Source organism: Mytilus edulis, chromosome 3, assembly GCF_963676685.1.
Source record: "Mytilus edulis chromosome 3, xbMytEdul2.2, whole genome shotgun sequence".
Lineage (NCBI taxonomy): Eukaryota > Metazoa > Mollusca > Bivalvia > Mytilida > Mytilidae > Mytilus > Mytilus edulis.
The window spans coordinates 5,094,418-5,118,229 of record NC_092346.1 but is presented as its reverse complement, the minus strand read 5'-3'; the positions used below and the strand labels follow the sequence as shown (position 1 = coordinate 5,118,229).

The 23,812-nt window shown below is 31.6% G+C and overlaps 2 protein-coding genes across 6 annotated transcripts; one reads left to right on the top strand and one right to left on the bottom strand.

Moving 5' to 3' along the window:
* Window positions 1-140: 140 nt before the first annotated feature.
* Window positions 141-11,470, top strand: LOC139515665 (mitochondrial genome maintenance exonuclease 1-like). 2 transcript variants are annotated; one of them, XM_071305299.1, is made up of 5 exons: window positions 141-309; window positions 6,979-7,589; window positions 8,251-8,467; window positions 9,224-9,359; window positions 11,016-11,470. In XM_071305299.1, exons 2-5 carry the CDS (start codon window positions 6,989-6,991, stop codon window positions 11,169-11,171), a joined length of 1,110 nt encoding a protein of 369 aa, XP_071161400.1. In that variant the 5' UTR covers window positions 141-309; window positions 6,979-6,988; the 3' UTR covers window positions 11,172-11,470. The 2 variants fall into 2 exon arrangements, with proteins under 2 accessions (XP_071161400.1, XP_071161401.1); XM_071305300.1 differs by having other exon boundaries at window positions 151-277.
* A 1,924-nt stretch (window positions 11,471-13,394) lies between these two features.
* LOC139515664 (protein max-like) lies at window positions 13,395-22,503 on the bottom strand. Of its 4 annotated transcripts, none has more exons than XM_071305294.1 (6): window positions 22,362-22,503; window positions 22,173-22,223; window positions 20,623-20,745; window positions 17,240-17,287; window positions 16,214-16,337; window positions 13,395-15,425 (listed from the first exon to the last, which is right to left on the bottom strand). In XM_071305294.1, exons 1-6 carry the CDS (start codon window positions 22,398-22,400, stop codon window positions 15,289-15,291), a joined length of 522 nt encoding a protein of 173 aa, XP_071161395.1. In that variant the 5' UTR covers window positions 22,401-22,503; the 3' UTR covers window positions 13,395-15,288. The 4 variants fall into 4 exon arrangements, with proteins under 4 accessions (XP_071161395.1, XP_071161396.1, XP_071161397.1 ...); XM_071305295.1 differs by having other exon boundaries at window positions 20,638-20,745; XM_071305296.1 differs by lacking the exon at window positions 17,240-17,287.
* Window positions 22,504-23,812: the final 1,309 nt, after the last annotated feature.

Here is a 23,812-nt window from a genome sequence, read left to right as displayed (position 1 = left end):
AATATTTTATAGATAAAAGATAATTAAGATGATACAATTGAACTTACAAACTTTTAAAAAATCCTATATGATTAGGAAATATGAGTGTTGGTTATAAATCTGATGTTTACTGTGAGCAATATTGAAATCCGAAATTATTTGTTTAGGAACAGATTATCTCCCTTTATAGAGCACCTTGCACCAATTTCTTGTTTATAAAAGACTGTAATCGATTGCAAACCTCCAATGCGGGTGTCAAGATTTTTTAACTCGTATCCAGTGCAATCCAAAGAAAAAGGCATGATATAATAACGAAGTGCATTTACTTGTGTAAGAGTTATGTCCCTTTTCTGAATAATATTTTGATAAATTATACATAAATATGTAACACTGAGAAACATCGTCATGTCCATCCTGTCAAACCTGTCTGATTCCCGTAGACGTGTCAAACTATCCATATGACGTCGCTGAATTCAAAACATGTACAGTTTCAAACGGGCGCTGAAACGAAACATGTCAGTTTTATGAATGCACAAACGACGTTGAAACATGTCCATTCCCAAAACGTATCAATATCATGTTTTAAAGTTTCCTTTAATTATTATGAAGCTGAATCTTGTATTTTAAAATGTCCATTATTAATTAATTTAATTTTTCATCTTCATTGGCTTTAAGTAATAATTACATAGATATGAGAAGATTGGTACGAGTGCTTACAGTGGCGTAGCTGGGTCATTTTTACGTGTATGCCCAAACCTTGGTGAGGGATATGAGGGGTGCCAACTGCTCAATGTTAAAGTGTAACAAAAAATTTATTCCGGCGTGACATTTGTTCCACCGGAACAAATTTCATAGGAAATATGTTCCACCGGAACTTATGTCACAGAAAATATGTTCCAGCACTATAAAATTTGTTCTGGAACTAATTTTTTAACTAAGTGTGAAATAAGTTCCGGAACAAAAATCACAACACCATGAATTTTGTTCCAATATTAAAATTTAAAAAAAAGTGAAATAAGTTCTTGTGATATTAGTTTTAAACGAAGGTATTTTATAGAAATCAATGAAAATGTTCTGCTCGAACCTATTTCACAGAAAATAAGTTCTGTGCTTGCATGGGGTACATTTGCAATTGAAGGAATGACTTTAGGATAAAGATAAGAAATAAAAGCGATGATAATGTATCTATGTTTGATCGTTTATGTGGTATTCAACCTCCTTGTTTCCTGATGATCTGTCATTGGTGTTCTAATCATACATGTACTTAGCTATGGTCATTGCACAGTTTTTAAAGAGCGGTGTATTTTGTTTCTTTATGTCTTTTAATATAATTGATCAGCCACATTGTCCTTTTCAAAAAAGTACAAATATTCATCTTCAACTATAATATGAGGCAGGCATTACCTGTAAATGGGGACGAAGTCTGTATGAATTATTTTTTTGTAACTTAAAAATATTTGTTAAAAAAAAGAAACGGAAATACCGTAACGTTTCCGATTTTGGTTCTGTTGTTAGGGATTTTAGTTGTGACGTTATTTAAATTATGACGTCATGTGCAATGTAAACAAAAAAACGCTATCATCAGGTAACTTTTTTTTCATATCAAGGAATTATTAAAAATGAAATTGGTATTGCACGTTCCTTCCTATTTTATACTAGACTGATAAATATATATTTTACTCAAAGTTTCATACAAACGAGACCGGAAAAAGGAAGTACATTGTACATTTCTGCGCAGGTCTGGGATTTCAAAACACGACAAAAAAAATTTGAACTATTTTGAGTTCATTAGTATAATGAAAAGTCGGGAAATTTTCCCGAATTTTTTTTTTTTATTGAATTTTCTACTGTTATTGGGGACTTCGTCCCCATAATACTTTTTTTCGGAATGACTTTTATTATTATTTCTTATTCTACTCTTTCCTGGCTCATAAGCACCATTTTTAGTATTATTACTTGAGCATGTTATTAAACTTTTTCTTTACTCCACATGATCCGATTGGATGTTAACACTTTTTATACGACCGCAAAATTTGAAAATTTTTTCGTCGTATATTGCTATCACGTTGGCGTCGTCGTCGTCGTCGTCCGAATACTTTTAGTTTTCGCACTCTAACTTTAGTAAAAGTGAATGGAAATCTATGAAATATTAACACAAGGTTTATGACCACAAAAGGAAGGTTGGTATTGATTTTGGGAGTTTTGGTCCCAACATTTTAGGAATTAGGGGCCAAAAAGGGCCCAAATAAGCATTTTCTTGGTTTTCGCACTATAACTTTAGTTTAAGTAAATAGAAATCTATGAAATTTTGACACAAGGTTTATGACCACAAAAGAACGGTTGGGATTGATTTTGGGAGTTTTGGTTTCAACAGTTTAGGAATTAGGGGCCAAAAAAGGGCCCAAATAAGCATTATTCTTGGTTTTCGCACAATAACTTTAGTTTAAGTAAATAGAAATCAATGAAATTTAAACACAATGTTAATGACTACAAAAGGAAGGTTGGTATTGATTTTGGGAGTTTAGGTCCCAACAGTTTAGGAATTAGGGGCCAAAAAGGGACCCAAATAAGCATTTTTCTTGGTTTTCGCACCATAACGTTAGTATAAGTAAATAGAAATCTATGAAATTTAAACACAAGGTTTATGACCATAAAAGAAAGGTTGGTATTGATTTTGGGAGTTTTGGTCCCAACAGAATAAGGGGCCCAAAGGGTCCAAAATTAAACTTTGTTTGATTTCATCAAAATTGAATAATTGGGGTTCTTTGATATGCCGAATCTAACTGTCATGACTGTGTATGTAGATTCTTAACTTTTGGTCCCGTTTTCAAATTGGTCTACATTAAGGTCCAAAGGGTCCAAAATGAAACTTAGTTTGATTTTGACAAAAAATGAATCAGTTAGGTTCTTTGATATGCTGAATCTAAAAAAATGTACTTAGATTCTTGATTATTGGCCCAGTTTTCAAGTTGGTCCAAATCGGGGTCCAAAATTAAACTTTGTTTGATTTCATCAAAAATTGAATAAATGGGGTTCTTTGATATACCAAATCTAACTGTGTATGTAGATTCTTCATTTTTGGTCCTGTTTTCAAATTGGTCTACACTAAAGTCCAAAGGGTCCAAAATTAAACTTAGTCTGATTTTAACAAAAATTGAAATCTTGGGGTTCTTTGATATGCTGAATCCAAAAATGTACTTAGATTTTTTATTATGGGCCCAGTTTTCAAGCTGGTCCAAATCAGGATCTAAAATTATTATATTAAGTATTGTGCAATAGCAAGTCTTTTCAATTGCACAGTATTGCGCAATGGCAAGAAATATCTAATTGCACAATATTGTGAAATAGCATATTTTTTTTTAATTAGAGTTATCTTTCTTTGTCCAGAATAGTAAGCAAGAAATATCTAATTGCAAAATATTGTGCAATAGCAAGATTTTTTTTTAATTGGAGTTATCTTTCTTTGTCCAGAATCAACTTAAATCTTTGTTATATACAATATACAATGTATATTCACTTTTTACTACCAACTGATAAATTAAAATAATCTTTACCATTCAGTGATAACAAGCAGTTTTTTTACATCTTAATATTTTATGATGTATTTAAATGAGTAGTTATTGTTGCAAACTCCATTAGAAATTTTAATTGAGATTAGTTTTGGAATAAGGGAAAGGGGGATGTGATTAAAAAAATTGGGTTCAATTTTTCTCATTTGAAATTTCATAAATAAAAAAGAAAATTTCTTCAAACATTTTTTTGAGAGGATGAATATTCAACAGCATAGTGAATTGCTCTAAGAGAAAACAAAAATTTCAAGTTCATTAGAACACATTCATTCTGTGTCAGAAACCTATGCTGTGTCAACTATTTAATCACAATCCAAATTTAGAGCTGAATCCAGCTTGAATGTTGTGTCCATACTTGCCCCAACCGTTCAGGGTTCAACCTCTGCGGTCGTATAAAGCTACGCCCTGCGGAGCATCTGGTTATTTATTACATTATGCAATATAATACATGTTTTTTATAATGACTTTAAACTCACTGATGACAAGTGCTCAGTATATAAGAAAACTTGTTTAACCAGTGGAACATATTTCACAGACAAGGAACTTATTTCACCAGGTGAGGAACTAATTTCACAAATCCAGAACTTATTCCACCAGGTAAGGAACAACTCTCACAAACATGGAACTTATTTCACTAGGTAAGGAACAAATTTCACCAACCCAGAACTTATTTCACCAAGTAAAGTGTGGAACTTATTTCATAGAGATGGAACAAATTATATAGAATTGTCTGTGAAAAAAGTTCTCCCAGAACATATTTCCTGTGAAATAAGTTCCACTGGAACTTTTTTCACAGGAACAAATTTTGGCTCACAAAAGCACCTGCGGGTAGTGGGTTCGAAAGGGTCAAAGCCCCCAAAAGCTATCGAGAATGAGATACCACAATGATTCCTGTCAGTAAAAAATTATTGATAGCAACATACTTTTGAATCTGAATGGTTTATTTGTTTTGATTAAATTTTGTAATATGTTAACTTATTCATCGTGTTAAACTGGAAGCTAGCCAAATGATCATTGGATTTAGAGAAAACGTCCAAACCAATATTACTTTTAAATAAGTTTAAAGGGTGCCGTGAGTGAGCATACAATCGACAAAAGCACCCAAAAACACCCAAAAAATTATTTCTAAGAGGTGCATTATAAAAAAATTCACCTTGGATTTCTTCCCACATAAAGTGAATCAATTTATCATTCCTTTAAAGGGATTTAAAAAAAATCTAAAATTTTCTTTTGATATTTTTTTCTTGATCTGGAATATTTCACGACAATCTATGAAGGTATATAAATTGAGCATGTAAAACAATTAATTGCGTTAAGAAGAGTCCGGCTATCTGTCTATCAGAAAAGAACAGAAAAATGAACGAATACAAATGCTTTCAAAATTTTAGCTTTTGACATTAGTCATAGAAAAAGCTTCTGCTGCATTTTCATAAAATAGATGAAGGTTCGACAAGTCATGCAAGTAGTTAATGTAATTGAGAAATAACAAAATGTAAGCCCAAACTGCAACCACTTATCAGTTGCAGAAATAAATAAATTTTGTCCTTAAAATGCGGGAAAATTAAAGATATAATTGCATTATTATATTGCTCTGAATACTCTTTTGATCATAAACAGTTTCTGTTCAACTTTCGTAAAATTTCATGGAGAGTCATTCAAAGACTTTATTCACATTTGGAACCTAAATATTGACGCCGCTTTGTCTCAATTTTGGAACATAAATCACAGGCTCGACAAAAATACAAACAGCAGATAGTGAATTGATTTAAATTAATATATAAGAAAAGTACGTAGAATTTATAGTAGATTCAGACTTTTACAAAAGATTTGAATAAATATATTAAATTTATGATCTATTTGATTAAATTTAGTCCCTTTTATTCAAAATAACAATCCATTGAAAAAAGAAGCACAAGGCTGATGTGCTTTTGACCAGTTTTTCTTATTCTATGTCGATTATTTGTTTTATTTTCAAAATTCAAGTGTACGCCCGGGCGTTTTGACGTAAACGTAGCTACGCCCATGGCTTACGAGACAACTCTCCATCCAAGTCATAATTTGTAAATGTAAACCATTATAGGTCAAAGTGCAGTCTTCAACACAGAGTCTTGGCTGACACTGAACAGCAAGCCATAAATGACCCCAAAAATGAATAGTGTAAAACCATTCAAATGGGGAAACCAACGGTCTAATCTTTATATAAACACTGATGAACTACATAAACAAACGACAACTACTGCATGAACATCAAATTCCTGACTTAGGACATGTGCAAGACAACCAATATTGCGGCGGGTTTAAACGTTTTAATAGGTACCAACCTTCACCCTTATCTGAAACAAAATTGTAACTAAATCTGTATTTACATTAATAATTTTTCTATATATATATGTATTTTTATCAATTAAAAAAATCTTTATTTATTTTTTGGTACTACAAATAAAGTATATATAGCATTATTAAGATTATTTATATGAGTTAGAGAGATTTATTTATTCCTAACAAGGAACTTAGATACATGTAAATAATACATCTTAGGTGTATTTAAAGCCATAATAGGTTAGTCAGTGTTTTCCTTTAAATTTTACAAAGATATAACATGGGAGATAACCCTGCAACCATAAAAATCTGTAGATTTTCTGCAGTTGTTCTTTTATCAATTTTTATGATGTGCATGTTGTTGAGGATGTTTGGACTTAAGGTTATTAATTATTATGAAAAAGAATGTTTACAAGATTGATCCCTTTTAAAATTTTCATAACAAATCAGAGTTTCCAAAGATTTGAAATAAGATTGTTGCTCAGTAAATTTATATCCAATTAGCAATGTTGTATCCTTAACAGGCTGTCAAAGATTATTTGCATGATTGCTTGGTTCAAACTGGTTGAACAAATGAGATTTAAGTGTAATGCTTTAAATGAACCTGAAGTGGTAATTGTGCTGTAGGGTAAAAAAGAGTGCATACCACTGGGTATTCATTGTTGTCTTGAAATAAAAGTCCTGATGACGCCTATCTAACACTATTACTATGCAGTAAAAATATCTGATTGTTGTTGTCTTTTGTAACACTAATGAGATAAGTGATTAAAAATAGTTTTTAAGGGGGCCACTACCATATTAGAATCCAATCAGCCTCTACCTTTGATAAAACTACATGTTAGCCAAGTCTTTAAGTAGTAATACAGACAGTTTGGGATAATCTTACAATGCTAAATGTGATTTCCTACAGAAGTTGTTTGTCTGGTTATCCTGTTTTTGTTTTGTTTTAAAAGTGAAATTATAAACCTCTTATAGTAATTAGGCATTGTTTTTTTTTGTGACAAGCAATTTCTTACATTTGAAATGGTCTGTATGTGTCTGATGTGACTTTTAGAGAATGTTTTTGGGAAAATATCAATTTATAAATTTAATATTTTTTTTATGATTTCAGATTGTGAAGGATGGCAAGGTTAACAGGACAGTGGTTATCAAAGTTGATGTGTAGTAAATCAAATCTGTCTGTTTCATTCAACATATCATTACGATTTAAAACTACAAAAACTTACGATGTCAAAGAAATCATACAGCTTAATTATGATAATTATAATCTTTATGGTCCAAAACTTAATAGAAAGAGTAAGAAAAGTGAGGAAAAATCAGAATATCACACATCTAGTGAAGTAGAATCACATAAACAGAGTGAAAAATTGGTGAAACTGACTAAAAGTAAGGCTTCAAATAAACAGACTGTAACAGTGAAATCAGATAAAAACAGTGAAGTGTCAAATAAAAACAATGAAAAGAAAGGAAATAAACAAAGTAAAGTGCCATTCCAGAGGAAGATTGATCCTGCTATAGACTACATTCTTACCTATCCTATGGTCAGATCTGATACAGAGGTTGACAATTCTTTATTGGTACAATCAGCAGGACGATTAATTCCATCAGTGACACGTATAATTAGTGAGACAATGTCAGATTTGTCAAAGTTTTATTTGGAAAGGTGGAAGAAGAAAATGATCAGTGAATTAGGAGCAGAGGGTTTTAAAAAACTTCAAGAAGGTATTTATTATTTTTTATATGAATAGTGACAAAGATACCCTTTCCTCAAATGCAACATTCTTAAATGATTATTTAAAGCATTGTAGTTAACATGGTTTCAGAAATCACTATGCAATCATTAAAATGAATCTTAAAGAGCATGATTAACAGAAAAAAAAGGATAACAGATCTAGGTCTTTTAAATTCCAATTTGTAGAAGTCAAGAATTTTATTGTTACTTAAAAAGTTATTTCTTGCATAAAAAGTTATCATCATGACCATTAAATAAATTAAATGGGTGGAAATAAAAAAAGTTTTGAAAAAGGAAATGTGCCTGAAACAAAATAACAAACTACTTAAAACATTTACTAGTCATATAAGAAGATCCGAAAACCACAATTGACACCAAACATTTGAAAAAAAACTATTATGAAACCACAATATTTGAAACTACAGTAACCAGCATTGAGTCCAAATGTAATTACCATCACCAATAAAACATTACCATTATAATGAGACAAAATATTTGGCTAGAATTGGAATCAATAGTATTTATAAACCAAAAAATATATAAAGAGCATCAAAACAAATATTTTAATTGTAAAACTATAGGGTCATGCAACTTTGTCTTCAGGAGCTTGGTCTTCATTTGCTCAAGATGTTTATAAATTTCTTTCTACAGAGACTTTTAGAAATGGATCCAATCTTCATGCAAACATTCAACATTATTTATCTGGGATTCCTGAGACAGAGTTGGATATATATAAAGACAATATTGGACATTGGGATAGTATCAGGAAGGTATTACAGGAAGTGAAAGAAGCTGTTGCCATAGAAGAAGCAGTCAAGCATGAAGACCTTTGTTACCAGGGAAAATTTGATTGTTTAGCTGTATATAAGTAGGTTTAAAAGCACAGTGTCAGTGTCTTCCATTTAAAGTATTTTAGATTTTCATTTTCTTCAGTAAACCTAAACATTTAGAAATATTTTTCCACAAATCATTTTTCTTGTAACATTGAAATATATGATAACCCAAGCCTTTCCTTTTTGTTTTTTTGACTGATGTTCCCCTGTATGTAACAATAAGGAAGGAAAGCTTTCATTGCTGTTCTTACTTTTAAATTCACAGTGGAATTTTTAATATGAATTAAAAAATTAAAAACATTTGTAGATTTTTTTATACAAAACTATATCTTGAGTATTTGGGGAGTTTGTTAGACATAATATATATTACATGTGTTATACAGATAATACTCCATAATAAGAATATAAATTGATTGATTGATTGTTGTTTATACATGTCTAGTGGCAAATATTTCATTAATTATAAGGATGAAATAGAAACTGAATAAGCAGTTTCTAAAATTCATTTAATTGTACATCACAGCCTTCATGATAAACTTTTGAGTATATAACCCCGAAGCTCAGTTTTTTGAAAATTTTAGTTGGATTCTGTTGGGGCTGTAGGACTTGTGGTGAAGCATGAAGTGAGATATTTGTTTTATAAACTAATTAACCCAAAGGAAATTTAACTTTCACATACACAGTATTTTACTTGATTCTCAACACTTCATGATATGGATGAACTACAAAGATCAATATCTATGTGTTCTTGAAATCAAAGTTAAAATTAAAGTATATTTTACATTTTATAGAGACAGACTCTGTTTGGTGGATTGGAAGACCTCAAAGAAAACTAAACCAACAATTAAGGATACCTTTGACAATCCCATACAAGTAGCTGCCTACATAGGAGCCATTAATAATAGTCAGTTACTACAAGACAAACGGGTAAGTTATCTGTGGGGTACAACAAACCTAATACTGTGAAAGTACTTTTTTTCGTGGGGTACCAAATTTCGTGGTTTTTGTGGATGACTTTATCCATGGGTAATTTAGTGTTATCACTACGATTTACACGGGTCAATCTTTACTTCGTAATTTCCTTCATTCCAGACTATTTGTAATTTTCGTTTCTAAAGGCTTAAATTTTTCAATTTTTTTTTTTAGAAAACAAAAATCCACGAATTTAAAACCCCACGAACATGTAAATATTGCTCAAACCACGAAAATTGATACCCACGAATTAAAGTAATTTCACAGTACTGCAAATTTAGAAATTATTATGATTTTTCAAGAATGGACTACAATATGAGATCAAAAGTTGTGATTTTAGGAAAATCTGCATACAGATATATATGTAACAGATATCAGAATACAACTTCTTATCATTGCTATACTCATCCACATTATTCACAACAATAAAAAGCCTCACAATAATTTCTGAATTTACCATTATGAACAGTTAGATGGTTGTTTTGGTTACTGCAGTATTGTTGTGTCCACACCAACTGATTAAACCACCAAAGCTTATATGTAGATTTTTTGTTTTGTGAATAATTACAAGCACTGTGAATGTTTACACTCCTAACTAGGAGTTTAATCATGTATCCTTAAGAAGTAGAAAATATTGTTGATTTATAACCATAATTTCTTATGCATGATTCACACTTCTCATCTGACGGCAAAATTTAACAATTTGTACGTTAATGTTTTTAATACCCTGAACTGTAAGATACCTTATCCCCTGCTTAGTATATATCCAGGATTTTGATTGGTTAACACACGTCGTTACAAAACCCATAGCCCCTGGGTGTTGCTAACCCATATCCCCAGACGTTGCTAACCATTATCCTGGGGAAATTCACGTAAGTTTTCCTTAGTTCCATGATTGCTCCTTGTGAAATATTGAATTCTGTAGATTATCCATGATGTTTGTAATTAAATATTTAATTCATTAACGAGTTTGTCCTATTATCCCGATCATTTACTCTCATTTCATTAAATGCATCACTTGACTGCCACATTTTCAAGGAATGGGACTACTGACCTAGCTATGCAAATGACCCATGTTGACGTCACACCATCTATGACGTAACTCTCACAACATTGAGCGCCAAATTTGACTCAATCCAGTTTCTCTGTCTCCGTATTAAAAGCGTCTTATATTTGACCACCTGTAGGGTTCTACCAAAGGTAATACCCTACACCCCGTAGAAAATATGTAAAATTTTCAAATTTCAATAAGACTTTTTTAGATAATGAAAAAAACGTTGTTTTCACGTTACACTTTGTATCCGAATTTCCATAAAACTCGCCCGATTCGGACTAAGACCGGGGATAAATTGGTTATCTACGTTCATATCCGTAGATATGGATATTTTAACACCCTTCAGTACCCTGTACACCCTTCGGCTACGCCTCATGGTGTACTGGGGTACTTCAGGGTGTTAAAATATTCATATCTACGGATATTACGTAGATAACTTATAATATCACTTATAATGTTTTTATAAGAGAGTTTTTTACACTGAATATTTGAGTCTTAAATACTTGGTTATCTTCCCTTTCTTGGACCAAATTGATTTTGTAAATAATTTTTTTCAGATGGACCAGATCACCAATGGTGCCATTGTTATTGCCTACCCTGATGGACAGCCTGCACATGTTCACATTATGGACCAAAAACTATGTGAGGAAAACTGGAAGTTATGGCTAGAACGATTACATATGTACTGGAAAAAAGTTAGGGAAATCAAATGAAAGTGTGATGATAAAATTAAATCGAGAAAGATTTTGAAATTGAAACACAAGTGTGTTACTGACAAAGGATGGTATATAAAACTGAAATGTTTATAGAGAGGACATTTATGAATATGTCCAAGAATATTTATTTTCAAGATCTGAAGTATACAGAGATGATACAATATATCAGCAGACATCATAATAAATGGACTGGTTCCATATTCATGTATAATACTGTAGAAGTTGTTGATGGATACATGTTATCTTTCTTTTTAAAGAAAACAACCTACCAAATAAAGAGTATTATAACAAAAATATTTTTAGTTATTGCTTGATTATTTTGATCCAGAATTTGCATGTTTGGTTTATACTATTTATTAATGGATGCATTTTACCAAATTTCAAGTGATGCACCCTATTCAATGCATATAATGTTATAAATGGACAGAACTCAAGAACTGTTAAAGTGATGCTTCCTAAATTTGTACTTTAATGTAAGTTTTGTGGTAATGAGCATTGTGAACAAGTTTCATAACATTTGATTGAGGGAAACTAAAGTTGAATAACAGAAATGACAAATTCAGCACTTTTTCATTCAAAAAGGAGCATAAATCTAGAATGGTAAAAGTTACGCCACCAAAATTCAAACTTGATCTGTGTTTTATGGTATTAAGTAGTTATCAAAGGTACCAGGGTTATAATTTAATACGCCAGACGCGCGTTTCATCTATATAAGACTCATCAGTGACGGGCAGATCAAAAAAGTTATAAAGCCAAACAAGTACAAAGTTGAAGAGCATTGAGGACCCAAAATTCCAAAACATTGTGCCAAATACGGCTAAGGTAATCTATTCCTGGGATAAGAAAATCCTTAGTTTTTTGAAAATTCAAAGTTTTGTTACAGCAAATTTATAAAAAAAATGACCATATAATTGATATTCATGACAACACCGAAGTGCCAACTACTGGGTTGGTGATACCCTGGGGGACGAAACGTCCACCAGCAGTGACATCGACCCAGTGGTGTAAATAGTTATCAAAGGTACCAGGATTATAATTACATACGCAAGACTAAGTTTCATAGCATTTAGATAAGGCAAACTATAGTTGGAGAACAGAAACCAATTTTGGGATGTATGGAAGTATATAGACGAGGATACAACTTTAATAATGCACCCTCTGTTAAGGGCGGTGGCATAATAACAGGAATTTCATAAATATTAAACTCACAAATGACAAAAGTAATCACCAACACCTTGAAAGATCACTAAGGTATAAGAATACAAAGACAAATGACACTGGCAAAAATGTGATTTGGTCAAACCTAAATGTATGCACTAACCTCCCCCTCCCCCTTTTCCTTTCTTTTACATGTGTCCTAAGGCAAGATATTTAAATAAATATTTTCTTGAACATCTACTTGTTTAATAAAACCTGCTAATCAACTGGATGACCACCTACTCAAACAAGGAAATAAAGAAAGTGCATCGGCAATAACCTCTAAAATCAAAACCAGCCTTCTTTTTGGGGTATGGAATCTTGTGGTACAATTTCATTGAGATTTATTAACTTTATACTGTTGTCTGCTCTATGGTCGTGTTGTTGTCTCTTTGACACATTCCCAATTTCCATTCTAAAATCTACACAAGTAGATGTTCAAGAAAAAGGATTGTTTCGGCCCTAGTCTTCATCAGTTAGCCAATAACCTCCAAAATCAATCACAACCTTTCTTTTATGGTATGGAACTTTGTGATTCAAATTCATGATGGTTGATGGCTGCTTAACTTCCAGCAGCAAATTAAATGCTAATTCAAGATCAAAAATCTAATTTGGCATTTAAATTAGATCATATCATAGGGCACATTAGTACTAAGTTTCAAGTTGATTTGACTTCAACTTTATCAAAAACTACCTTGACCAAAACCTTTTAACGTGAAGGGACAGACGGACTAACGAACAGATGCACAGACCAGATACACAAAACATAATGCCCCTCTATTATCATAGGTGGGGCATAAAAACAAAATAGTTATAAGAAGATGTGGTATAAGTGCCAATGAGACAACTCTCCATCCAAGTCACAATTTTATAAAGTAAACCAATATAGGTTAAAGTACTGTCTTTGACACGGATACTGAATATCAAGCTAGAAAGGGCCCCAAAAATGCAAGTGTAAAACCATTCAAATGGGAAAACCAAGTATCCTTCCAAAAAGACAACATTGTAAAATCAAAAGAAAAATTATAGTATTTCATTATTTATTACAACAAAAACATTTTATTATACTACATAACTGTACAAATTATAAAGTATACATGTATCATACAATCATATAAAAAAAGACTAAAAACTCAACAACTTTCTCTGACATTAGTAACATACATAAAATCTCAATATAGTTTTTTTTTAGTTGCCTTGCCCTGTTTTTTTTATCAACACTTCAAAGAGATCTTTAATTTAACGTAAATTTGAACCTGTTTAGGATTTGTCAATCAACTGTTAATTCCTTGTGTGATTAATTCCCTCCCCCCAAAAACAAAATGAGACAGAAAACGAGATAACTTTAAGGTAAAATGTAAAACAGAGGATTCTAATGGCATACAAAAAGCCAGCATCTATCATACAAACTAAACATCTTCATTATATCATACTGAAACCTTTAAAAGAACTATTTTTTAGGTCTTTTATTTATACAATGTAAAAGGCCAAAAAGTATTATTAATGGCAAGCCAATAAAAAGATCTTGTCAAATCCAAAATGAACTGTTACACTTTAATACATTCAAAAACTTAATAAAAATCATTTTAAATGTGTGAATAAAAACTGGGTAAAAAGATCAAAACATAGTAAATTTTGTAGATGCACTGAGGTTTCATTAAAAACATATTCATACAAAGTTTTTGCACCAATTCACACCAGATTTCTTGGACACCATATTTTAAAAGTTGATTAAATACTACTTGTACCTTTTTTTCTGTAACTAAACTTGATTTAAGTGATAATAACCATACTTTATTTGACAAAATGCTACATACTTATGCTTATTTTTCCCCACAACTAAATTGTGTATTTCAATAATTCTCATAATTCTGTTTAGAATGGTACATATTCATATTATACTTGTTTTAAACATGATTGCTGCTTATTTAGTTTAAAAGGTTATTGAATGTATTAAAACTTAAAAAAAAAAACCATTGATTCAGAATTAAATCATAAAACCATGTACATAATTTGAAGAAGTATATAATGTTTTCTAAATCATTTCCTCGACTCAATGGCACTTTAAAAGGGCTTTGTCCAGGGCAAATTTCAGTGTGGCATTAATAGTTAAAATCTTTTAAATAGCCAGGGCTCATCTATACATGACTGGCAACTTTTAGTAAATTGTGTGCGGAATGTGGGTGAAATGATAAATTTACAAATGCTGTAGTTCTGGTTAAACATCAATGTATTTTAACTTTTAATTCTACGAGTTAAAAGTTTTTAGATTTTATCTTCAATCTGGACGACTTATTGTGAATCAGTAGAAAGAATCCACACAGACTATAAAAGAAAGTTTCTCTAATTTTTGTGCTATTTTCACATTTCCTGACCGGTGTGAGAAAAATATTTCTCCTCACTAGTGAAAAATCTGTTCTCGGCAAATGATTAGTCGAAATTTGATTATGACGTCTAAATGTTTTGTTTTCTTCTGAATTTTCCTATCGTGACGTCATGAAAACAGGCGACCATGCCTGATGACGTCGCATATAAAGAACACAAGTTTCTGAAAATCTTTGAAAAAGAAGGATAAAAATCATTAGAGAAACAGATTTCTACACTATAACTCGTGTATTACGACATTTCTCCACTCTCGACAGTTAAATTTTAGTTATTTAAAGAGCTCTGCAAGCCTCACGCTTTAAATAATAAAATTTAACTGTCTCGAGTGGAGAAATATCGTAATACACTTGTTGCAGTGTAGGAATCTATATGTTTCTTATATCAAATATAAATGAGCCCTTTTGCATACAATTTGATCTCCATGTAATGTAGACCACATATTATAAACATTTTTACAATTTTACATTATAAAGGTGTAAAAGTTTTCTCCCTCGACAATATGAGTACAAGTCTTAACACAAAAAGTGAACAATTAGGCTGTTTTTAACTTCTTTCTTCTAACACCAGCCAAGTCCCCTTCAACTGAACTCTCTGATTCAGAGCCATCAAAACCGACACTACTACTCTGAGCAAATTGTCCTGTGTTCCTAGCTTTCTCTAAGGCCCTGACTGAAAAAGACAAAACACATCTATCATTGTCTATGAAATAAACACAATAATGCAAATAAAAGGAGACGTGGGTCAAATGACAACAATATCTGTCTCATTAGCAATCATACCATATCCCCTCCTTTAAAAAGACAAAAATTTAAACACAAATAAACAAATTTAGCTTAGTGACATTAATACAGATAGAGATGCAAGGAGCAAAATTTTATTTTTGTTTCTAAATGTGTATTCTGTACAGTAAAATTGGAATCTTTACGTTATACAACAGTTGTTTCAATGTTATCAATTCAAACTGTCATAAGATATATATATATGTATGTGCAAGTCCCAAAATCAGGAGCCTATAATTCAGTGGATGTTGCTGTATATTATATATATGTTCATGCTATAGATTTTACTCATTGTTAAAAATAAGTGCCCTTCAGTGTCCTATAGTTGACGAGTCAAACATCATTTGGTTTGCAGCGGAAAAGTTGTGACACTTGGATCTCAACACATTCATTTATTCAAAGCATCAAAATCAAACTGTCAGATGATGGTAATCTTTCTTTACTTTGGTGTTCTACATATCTTTGTGCTTTATCTTAATCATAGATGTTCTGAGTACTGGGTTTTGTTCAATATCGTAGCAGCTACATAGGGCTACGTTGATTTTTGTCTACTGAACGACTTGCTAGCCTAGCTGCTATCAAAATCTATGTAACAGCAAGGCTAGCTAGCTACTTGTTAAAGAGTCATAAATCTATGTAGCCGCTATGAACACAACCCTGATCTTGGTTAATACTTACTTTGTTGTTCTAAAGTAGAATTCTGTTTTTTTAAATCGTCAATGTCCGACTGATGACCTTGATTTTTGCGTCTGATGAACTGAATGTAATCTGCTGCCTTTTTTAATATTTGTGCCCTGGACACCTACAATTAATAAAGTTTTAATAGAATAGACCAGCATGATAACAAAGCAAAAATTCAACATACATACAAAACAGCAAATAATCAAAAGAAAGTTTATAAAGTGTAGTTCAATTCTGTATGTATGTGCCTGTACCAAATCAGGAGTCTGTAATTCAGTGGTTGTTGTTTGTTGCTTGGTTACATGTTTGTTTTTTAATCATTATTTTGAATATAAATAAGCTGTTGGTTTACTTGTTTGAATTGTATTATGCAGTATGGACTGGAAGCTGTATCGCGACATATACTTGTTAATTTGATCTCTTGTGAATAGTTGTCTCATTGCTTATCCAACCACATCTATTTATTTTTATTTTCAAGTAGATAAAAAATTAAATTTCATTTTTTCTGAAATCTTATTTCAAATGGAACACCATGTTATTAACATGCTTAACAAGAAAAGTACATTAATAACATTAAATATTTTTAATGTACCGTACAATTTTTTATAAAGCCTTAAATGTAAATGAAACTAATTTGCAATGTCGTTAAATTATAATATGTTTATTCATTTCATATTTGGTTCTAAATTTGGTTCTAATGTAGTTGAAATTTCTTTGTGTAGAAAACTTGTCGAGTCAAAATAATTTCTTAGTTCTGGAAAAATTCCTGTTTATCAATGCATTTAAACCTTTGATGCATAACTCAGTAGATTCCAGTTATAAACCTTTTAGTCCATTCCATGTAAAAATTAATGCAAGTTGATCCCCATATCTCAAAGTTTGCAAGTAGAAAAAAAAATAAATGCAGATAAAAAGATAAAATTCATATCAGATGTTTTTCTTGTTTAACCTTATTATGTTTGCTGTGTAAACAGTTATTTTTGTAACAGTAATGACATGTTTATGGTGACCACTATTAATCACCTTTGATGATCTTTCATGCAGAGCTGTAGTGTCCTGTACATATTTCTCCTGATATAAAAACAAATAAGATTTAAAAGACCCAAGCTGAGAATTCAAATTCTATAATTACAATAATAACAATATAAAGGAATCAGACATTAATTACAAATTTACAATAATCAAATTGGAAGCAGACACATGCATCCATCAAACAATAATCTTTCAGCCTGCACCAGCTGGTACTAGTACGATGACAAAGAGTCTATTTGATTGGTAAAATTTAATTCATAATAGTGAATTTTTGAAAAACCCTGTCTAGACACACAAGGAATGTCTAAATCTTTTTTTTTCAGACTAGTCATCACTCATCATTGAGACGTTGGAAAAGATTTTGGCACAGACCGGTTCTAAAATTTGTAGTGACTGACATTTGTACATATTTGTAATCATAAATTGTCATTTCTAATAACTACAGGCTCTAAAGAGCCTGTATCGCTCACCTTGGTCTATGTGCATATTAAACAAAGAACACAGATGGATTCATGACAAAATTGTGTTTTGGTGATGGTGTTGTGTTTGTAGATCTTACTTTTACTGAACATTCTTGCTACTTACAATTTTCTCGATCTATATAGACTTGACCCTTTAGATACAGAGGAAAATATTTTGTAAAAGTATGTAAAAATTTACCAAATAAATGAAAATTGTTAAAAATTGACCAAAAAGGACAATAACTCCTTAAGGGGTCAACTGACCATTGTGGTCATGTTGAATTATTATTAGATCTTATTTTGCTGAACATTATTGATGTTTACAGTTTATCTCTATCTATAATAATATTCAAGATAATAACCAAACAGCAAAATTCCTTAAAATTACCATTTCAGGGGCAGCACACCAACAACCAGTTGTCCGATTCATCTGAAAATTTCAGGGCAGATAGATCTTAACCTGATAAACAATTTCACCAAGTCAGATTTGCTCTAAATGATTTGGTTTCAGAGTTATAAGCCAAAATCTACAGCTTACATCTATGTTCTATTTTTAGCCGTGGCGGCCATCTTGGTAGATTGGCTGGGTCACCTGACACATTTTTTAAACTATATACCCCAATGATGATTGTGTCCAAGTTTGGTTAAATTTGGCACAGTAGTTTCAGGAGAAGATTTTTGTAAAAGAACGACGACGCCGGAAGCCGGACGCCAAGTGATGAGAAAAGCTCACTTAGGGCCAGGTGAGCTAAAAAGGAACAATTTTCAAAATATCTGGTATACAAAAATCTCATATGGTATTATAATTTGCATTCCAAATTTGAGATGATTCACTGGACCTTGGATGAGTCAAACATTAAAAAGTTGAATACTTTCATCATTGTTCATCCAGTCTTTTAGTTTGACTGTTTTAATATTTCAATATGAAACAAGAATGTGTCCCCAGTACACGAACATACATGTGATTCTTCCGGCGGGAGTTAAAATCTCCCGCTTTTCAGACCCTCTTCCGTCCCTCCCGTTAAAATTTGAAATCTTCCGCTTTTTGAAAATGTCAATCTCGAAAAAATTTCAGTAGACATTTCTGTTTACAAAATAGATATGGACAGGGAAAAAGTCTGAGAAACTCCAAATTGATATGGGAAAAGTCCGAGAAAAACGGAAGTTTCCTGTAATGGAATTTGTGTCAAAAAGGTAAATAGGAAAATAGCCTCAAGTAATCAATGAAGGTGTTAAGGATTATAGACTGAAAATACAGCAACAAAAGATGATTGGCATTTACCTAGTAATCAACTAGCTAGTTAAATATACATGGCTGGAACAGATGAATAAACATCGACTTTATAAATTGTGATGCTGTTGAAAACATGGAACAGACTTAGTTTATACTGAACCTCAAAGACAATAAAATCAACTCAAATATGATATTTATGTCTTGTCTTCTATCTAGGCCAATGGAATACCTATATAAGTGTGTTTGTCTTATAATTTGACAAAATACAAACTGTATCATGTTATCACCAAATACATGTACCCCAGCATAATATTAAAGACACAGTAATGAGTATCTAGCCAAATTTAAAAATGGTGCAAGTCCAGTGCCAAGGGTCAAGACAATGCTTACTACACTTCATGCAAAGCTGACTATGGGGCCCTAATTACTTGACCAAAAATATGGAGACAGCTACCCACCAGAAAGCCAACAACTCTATCAATTCAACACCTTCTTTTACAAACATGTTCAGTAGTGGTACTAAAGTTGACAATCTGGCTAAAGCAGAGGTACTTTTTGCCAACTATGTATGATGGCTGATCACTTTATCTTTGAACTATATATGATGGCGGATCACTTTAACTTTGAACTATATATGATGAATAAATATTCGACCCCCCCCCCCCTTTATCTTCTATTTTACTAAGTAAAAATGGCTATGCAGGTGCTTGAACATGTTGAAGGTATGAAATCATTGGGGTTTTTTTTAACAAAAAAGGAAGATATGCAGTTTAAACACACACGAAAAAACCATTGCGTACGTCGATATAAAATCTCCAGTTATGAGGCTAAAACTCCAGCTGAAAATTTCCAAATCTCCAGTTGTGGCTTGACAACTCTGTCACATGTATGCACGAATGCCCCACTCGCACTATCATTTTCTATGTTCAGTGGACCGTGAAATTGGGGTAAACTCTCTAATTTGGCATTAAAATTAAAAAGATCATATCATAGGGAACATGTATACTAAGTTTGAAGTCGATTGGACTTCAACTTCATCAAAAACTACCTTGACCAAAAACTTTAACCTGAAGCGAGACAGACGGACGAACGGACGCACAGACCAGAAAACATAATGCCCCTCTACTATCGTAGGTGGGGCATAAAAACCAAAACAACACAACATTAGACATAGTTTGTCAGGACTCATATGATACACAAGTCACATGGTATGCGGTAAAGTTATAAAAATAATATTTTGTGCTCAAAAGACCCCTCTTATAAATTGTCTAGTTGTCTTAGCAATTGATTTTTTTTAACTTTTAATGTGTTATTAGATATCTTAGTTGGCATAAGTGCCATAAGTTGGGAAAGTTGCACTTGGGTTGAATGTCTTGAATAACAGCAGCCACAGGAGAGCTCTTTATATTTCTACCCCTGTATTACAAAAAAAAAATAATGAACAAGAATTTTAAGAAAAACTATAGAAAATCACTAAAAGATTAAACAAAATATTTGAATAGAAAACATAAGTTATAATTCATAATCTAAAATATTGTAAGGGAAATTCCAGGAAAAAAATTATTTTGAACATCATGATTTCTTCATAAATTGATTTTTTTTGTGTGTATTTCTATGACAATTCAACCTTTCAATAACTTTTTTCCAGGAATAACCTTATGATGAACTTGGATATTTACTTTGACTGATGATACCTTTTCTCCTTGCAGAGATGGTATTGAATCTCGTAGACTGGAAAAGCTGTCTTTTATATGATCTCGCCTCTTTCTTTCTAATGCATTATGATGAGCACGCTTTTCAGCCTAAAACAAAACAGATGAATAATTTCTACTGCTTTCATCAGGATAACAAAATGTATGTAAGAATGTTTGCAAGTGGTTTTGTTGTGTCTTATTAAATTATTGAATGTTTTTGATTGACAGCTCTTTGATTATATAGTTTCTGTTCAGGTCTGTATTCACCATTTTAATAGTCTGAGGATGATTTTGATCTCATCTATATCGTATAAACACCGGTTTATTGTTGAATGACCATAGATCGGTCTCTGATTTACCTCGTGGCTTTATGAAACAATCAGAAAACTTAAATTTTAAAGTCCAATGATTTAACATGTATTGCAAAATTTTACAGGAGCTAATTTGATTTTAAGTAATAACTAACAAATTAGCGTACACACAAGTCAAGTGTAAATAGTAGTTCCCTTGATGTAAAAATTAATGGACTAAAAAACTAACAGCAAGGGACTTGGATGTCAATCAATGGCAAATATCTTTATTTTGCACTAAAATATACACAAAAATAACTGGTCTTCAGTTGATTGTTGGTCTCATTAGCAATTATGCCACTTCAATATTTATCAAATAATAGGAGTTTTGTAATCAGCATTATCAGTGTGACTTTTAATACACCATAGGCTGATCCAGGCCCCCTATTTTGAGAGAAAAATTTGGTTGATTATATAGCAAATATATCAGGAATCACTGATGCATGACTGTTTTAAACAGACTCCCTCTCATTGCATTGTTTTTCAAATTAACTCTACCTACCTACCTGGATTCTACCCGGATTATTGCGGCGATCATTAAGTTAAAAACTTCTTTTGTCGCCTCATAATTTACTTTATATTAAATTACTTATTTTAACTATGAGCTGTGCGCATAAATAGAATGAATAAATTTTCTGAACTGGTATACATGTTGTACGATGGTTTCCACAATATTTTAAATACTTGTCCCTTACATTTATATTATAAATGTTATCTAATGTCATGTAGGATTAAACTTCTTCTGATTCCAATGTTCATCATTAATATGATTTTTTTTAAATATTGACAGATTCTGCACAAACTGTTACTGTTGAATGACTATTCCATTGATCAATGATTCTTTGTGAATGGATCATAATCTATTAAAATTTTAAAATGTTCACTTCCTCAACTGTTTTCTCTGCTGATATCCTTCGACACTGGAGACAAAAAGAAGGAAGTTGGCCAAGTGAGACAGAATAAGGTGCATTTGCTAAAGGTCCAGTGACAAATATTTCAAACAACAGATGCCAGATGCATGCTTTGGTAGGAAACTTTGAAACCATTCTTATATTGACGGATTTCATTTTAAAAGATCTAGAGGGATTCACTGTTTTAATTTTAATTATAAACAGGATTGTACTTGATCATATAAAAAAAAGATAAGTATATTCTATCACGTATATCGTTGTTAATTAATTATACCTGTGTCATAAACTGTGTATTGGCATTTGAGGATAATTCGTCATCGTCCTCCTACAAAATCAAAACGAGACAACATTGTAATGTATACATAGAGGAAATTTTAAGGTCAAATAAAATGTAATCAAGGCGTCATTATCACGACTTAAAAATATGGAAATTATAAAAATGGTGGACATAAAGTTCAATTACATCGCTTTCTATATCAACGTCCCTGTCTTCATCGCTCATGATGGTATCCAGCACCCATTCAACGATGAAACCCGTTCAAACAACCAGGTTACGACCTAAAATGGCGAACCAAACAACGCCACGAGGGATACCCACGTGCAACTTCCGGCGTGATGTAAACAATGTTTTGGATTAAAACCCGCGAAATTTGAATACTTTCGATTTAATTAGACTAGCTTTCAACGCTATCATTTTTTTTTAAATTTAACATAATAAAGTAGAAATAGGCGTAGAAATGTCACGGAATAGAAGTTCCAAAAAGAAAAAATATTCTGGATTTTTATTATTTACACAGGAATAAATATTACAGTATGTATGCCGGTTCCTAAGTTAACGGGAATAAATTGTATAGAATATTTGTTACAACAGGAATAAATATCATGACAATGTTTATAACAAAGTTTCCGTTGGAAGTTCTGTAAGGGGGAACAAATATACGTTGACAGAAATATGGTAAAAATCTTTTTCTGCTTTATAAGAAAAAATGAGTTTTCCTTAGAGTTCAGTATTTTTGAAATTTTACTTTTTAAAGACGTTCTATACTTAGACTGCTTAAACCGAGGATTTGTATAGATTGAACACTATTTTTTGCATCAAATTAGGGATCAGAATTTTATTATGACCCCACCCACCCCTAAAACCGTCTACTTTTGACCTTCCGTAGATGTTTGGTTAGAAAACTATCCTCAGTGAGTGTTTTGTCTCTTTAAATTTCATATCAGTGATGCTCCAAGAAAACAATCGGAGGGCTAAAACAAAGGTCATCTATGCCTGAAGGTAGCAAAACTTAAAAGTGTTTTATGATTTAAGTACTGTTTTATTTAAGGATTTATACAAGTTCAAATTTTTATTGCAATTTAAACTTTACTGAAACATTAACTTTGTGACATACAAAATAAGTAAACAATTTAACTATAATTCACATATATATATATACACAATCATTCATTTACAGTAAATATTCCAGTGTCCCCTGTCATCAGTTCTAATGACCTTTTGATGTAGGACCCCAATTTATATACTTGTGATGGTGTTGATGGATTGAGTATAAAAATTAATTTTTCTTCATCAGATAAATCTTGAACAGAAAAATTAAAATCCAAATGGTTAAAAAAGTTGTTTCTTAGTTCCATATTTAATTTACAATCTAATATAACATGTTTTTCGTTATCTAATGTTTTACATTTAAAAGGCATATTCTCTGCTCTCTTATTATGTATCAAATTTTCAAAGTAGTTTTTAGAGCTTGTTTTTATATAAACTTTAAATAATTAACTTATATGTTTTTTTTTTCTGAACTAGTATTTTGTTGAATTTGTGTTATATCTAAATAAAGTTCACTTAATTTTTTTTTTACATAGGTAAACCAGGAGTATACTCCTTCTGAGTCTAAGTTTTTACTAAGCGTGTAA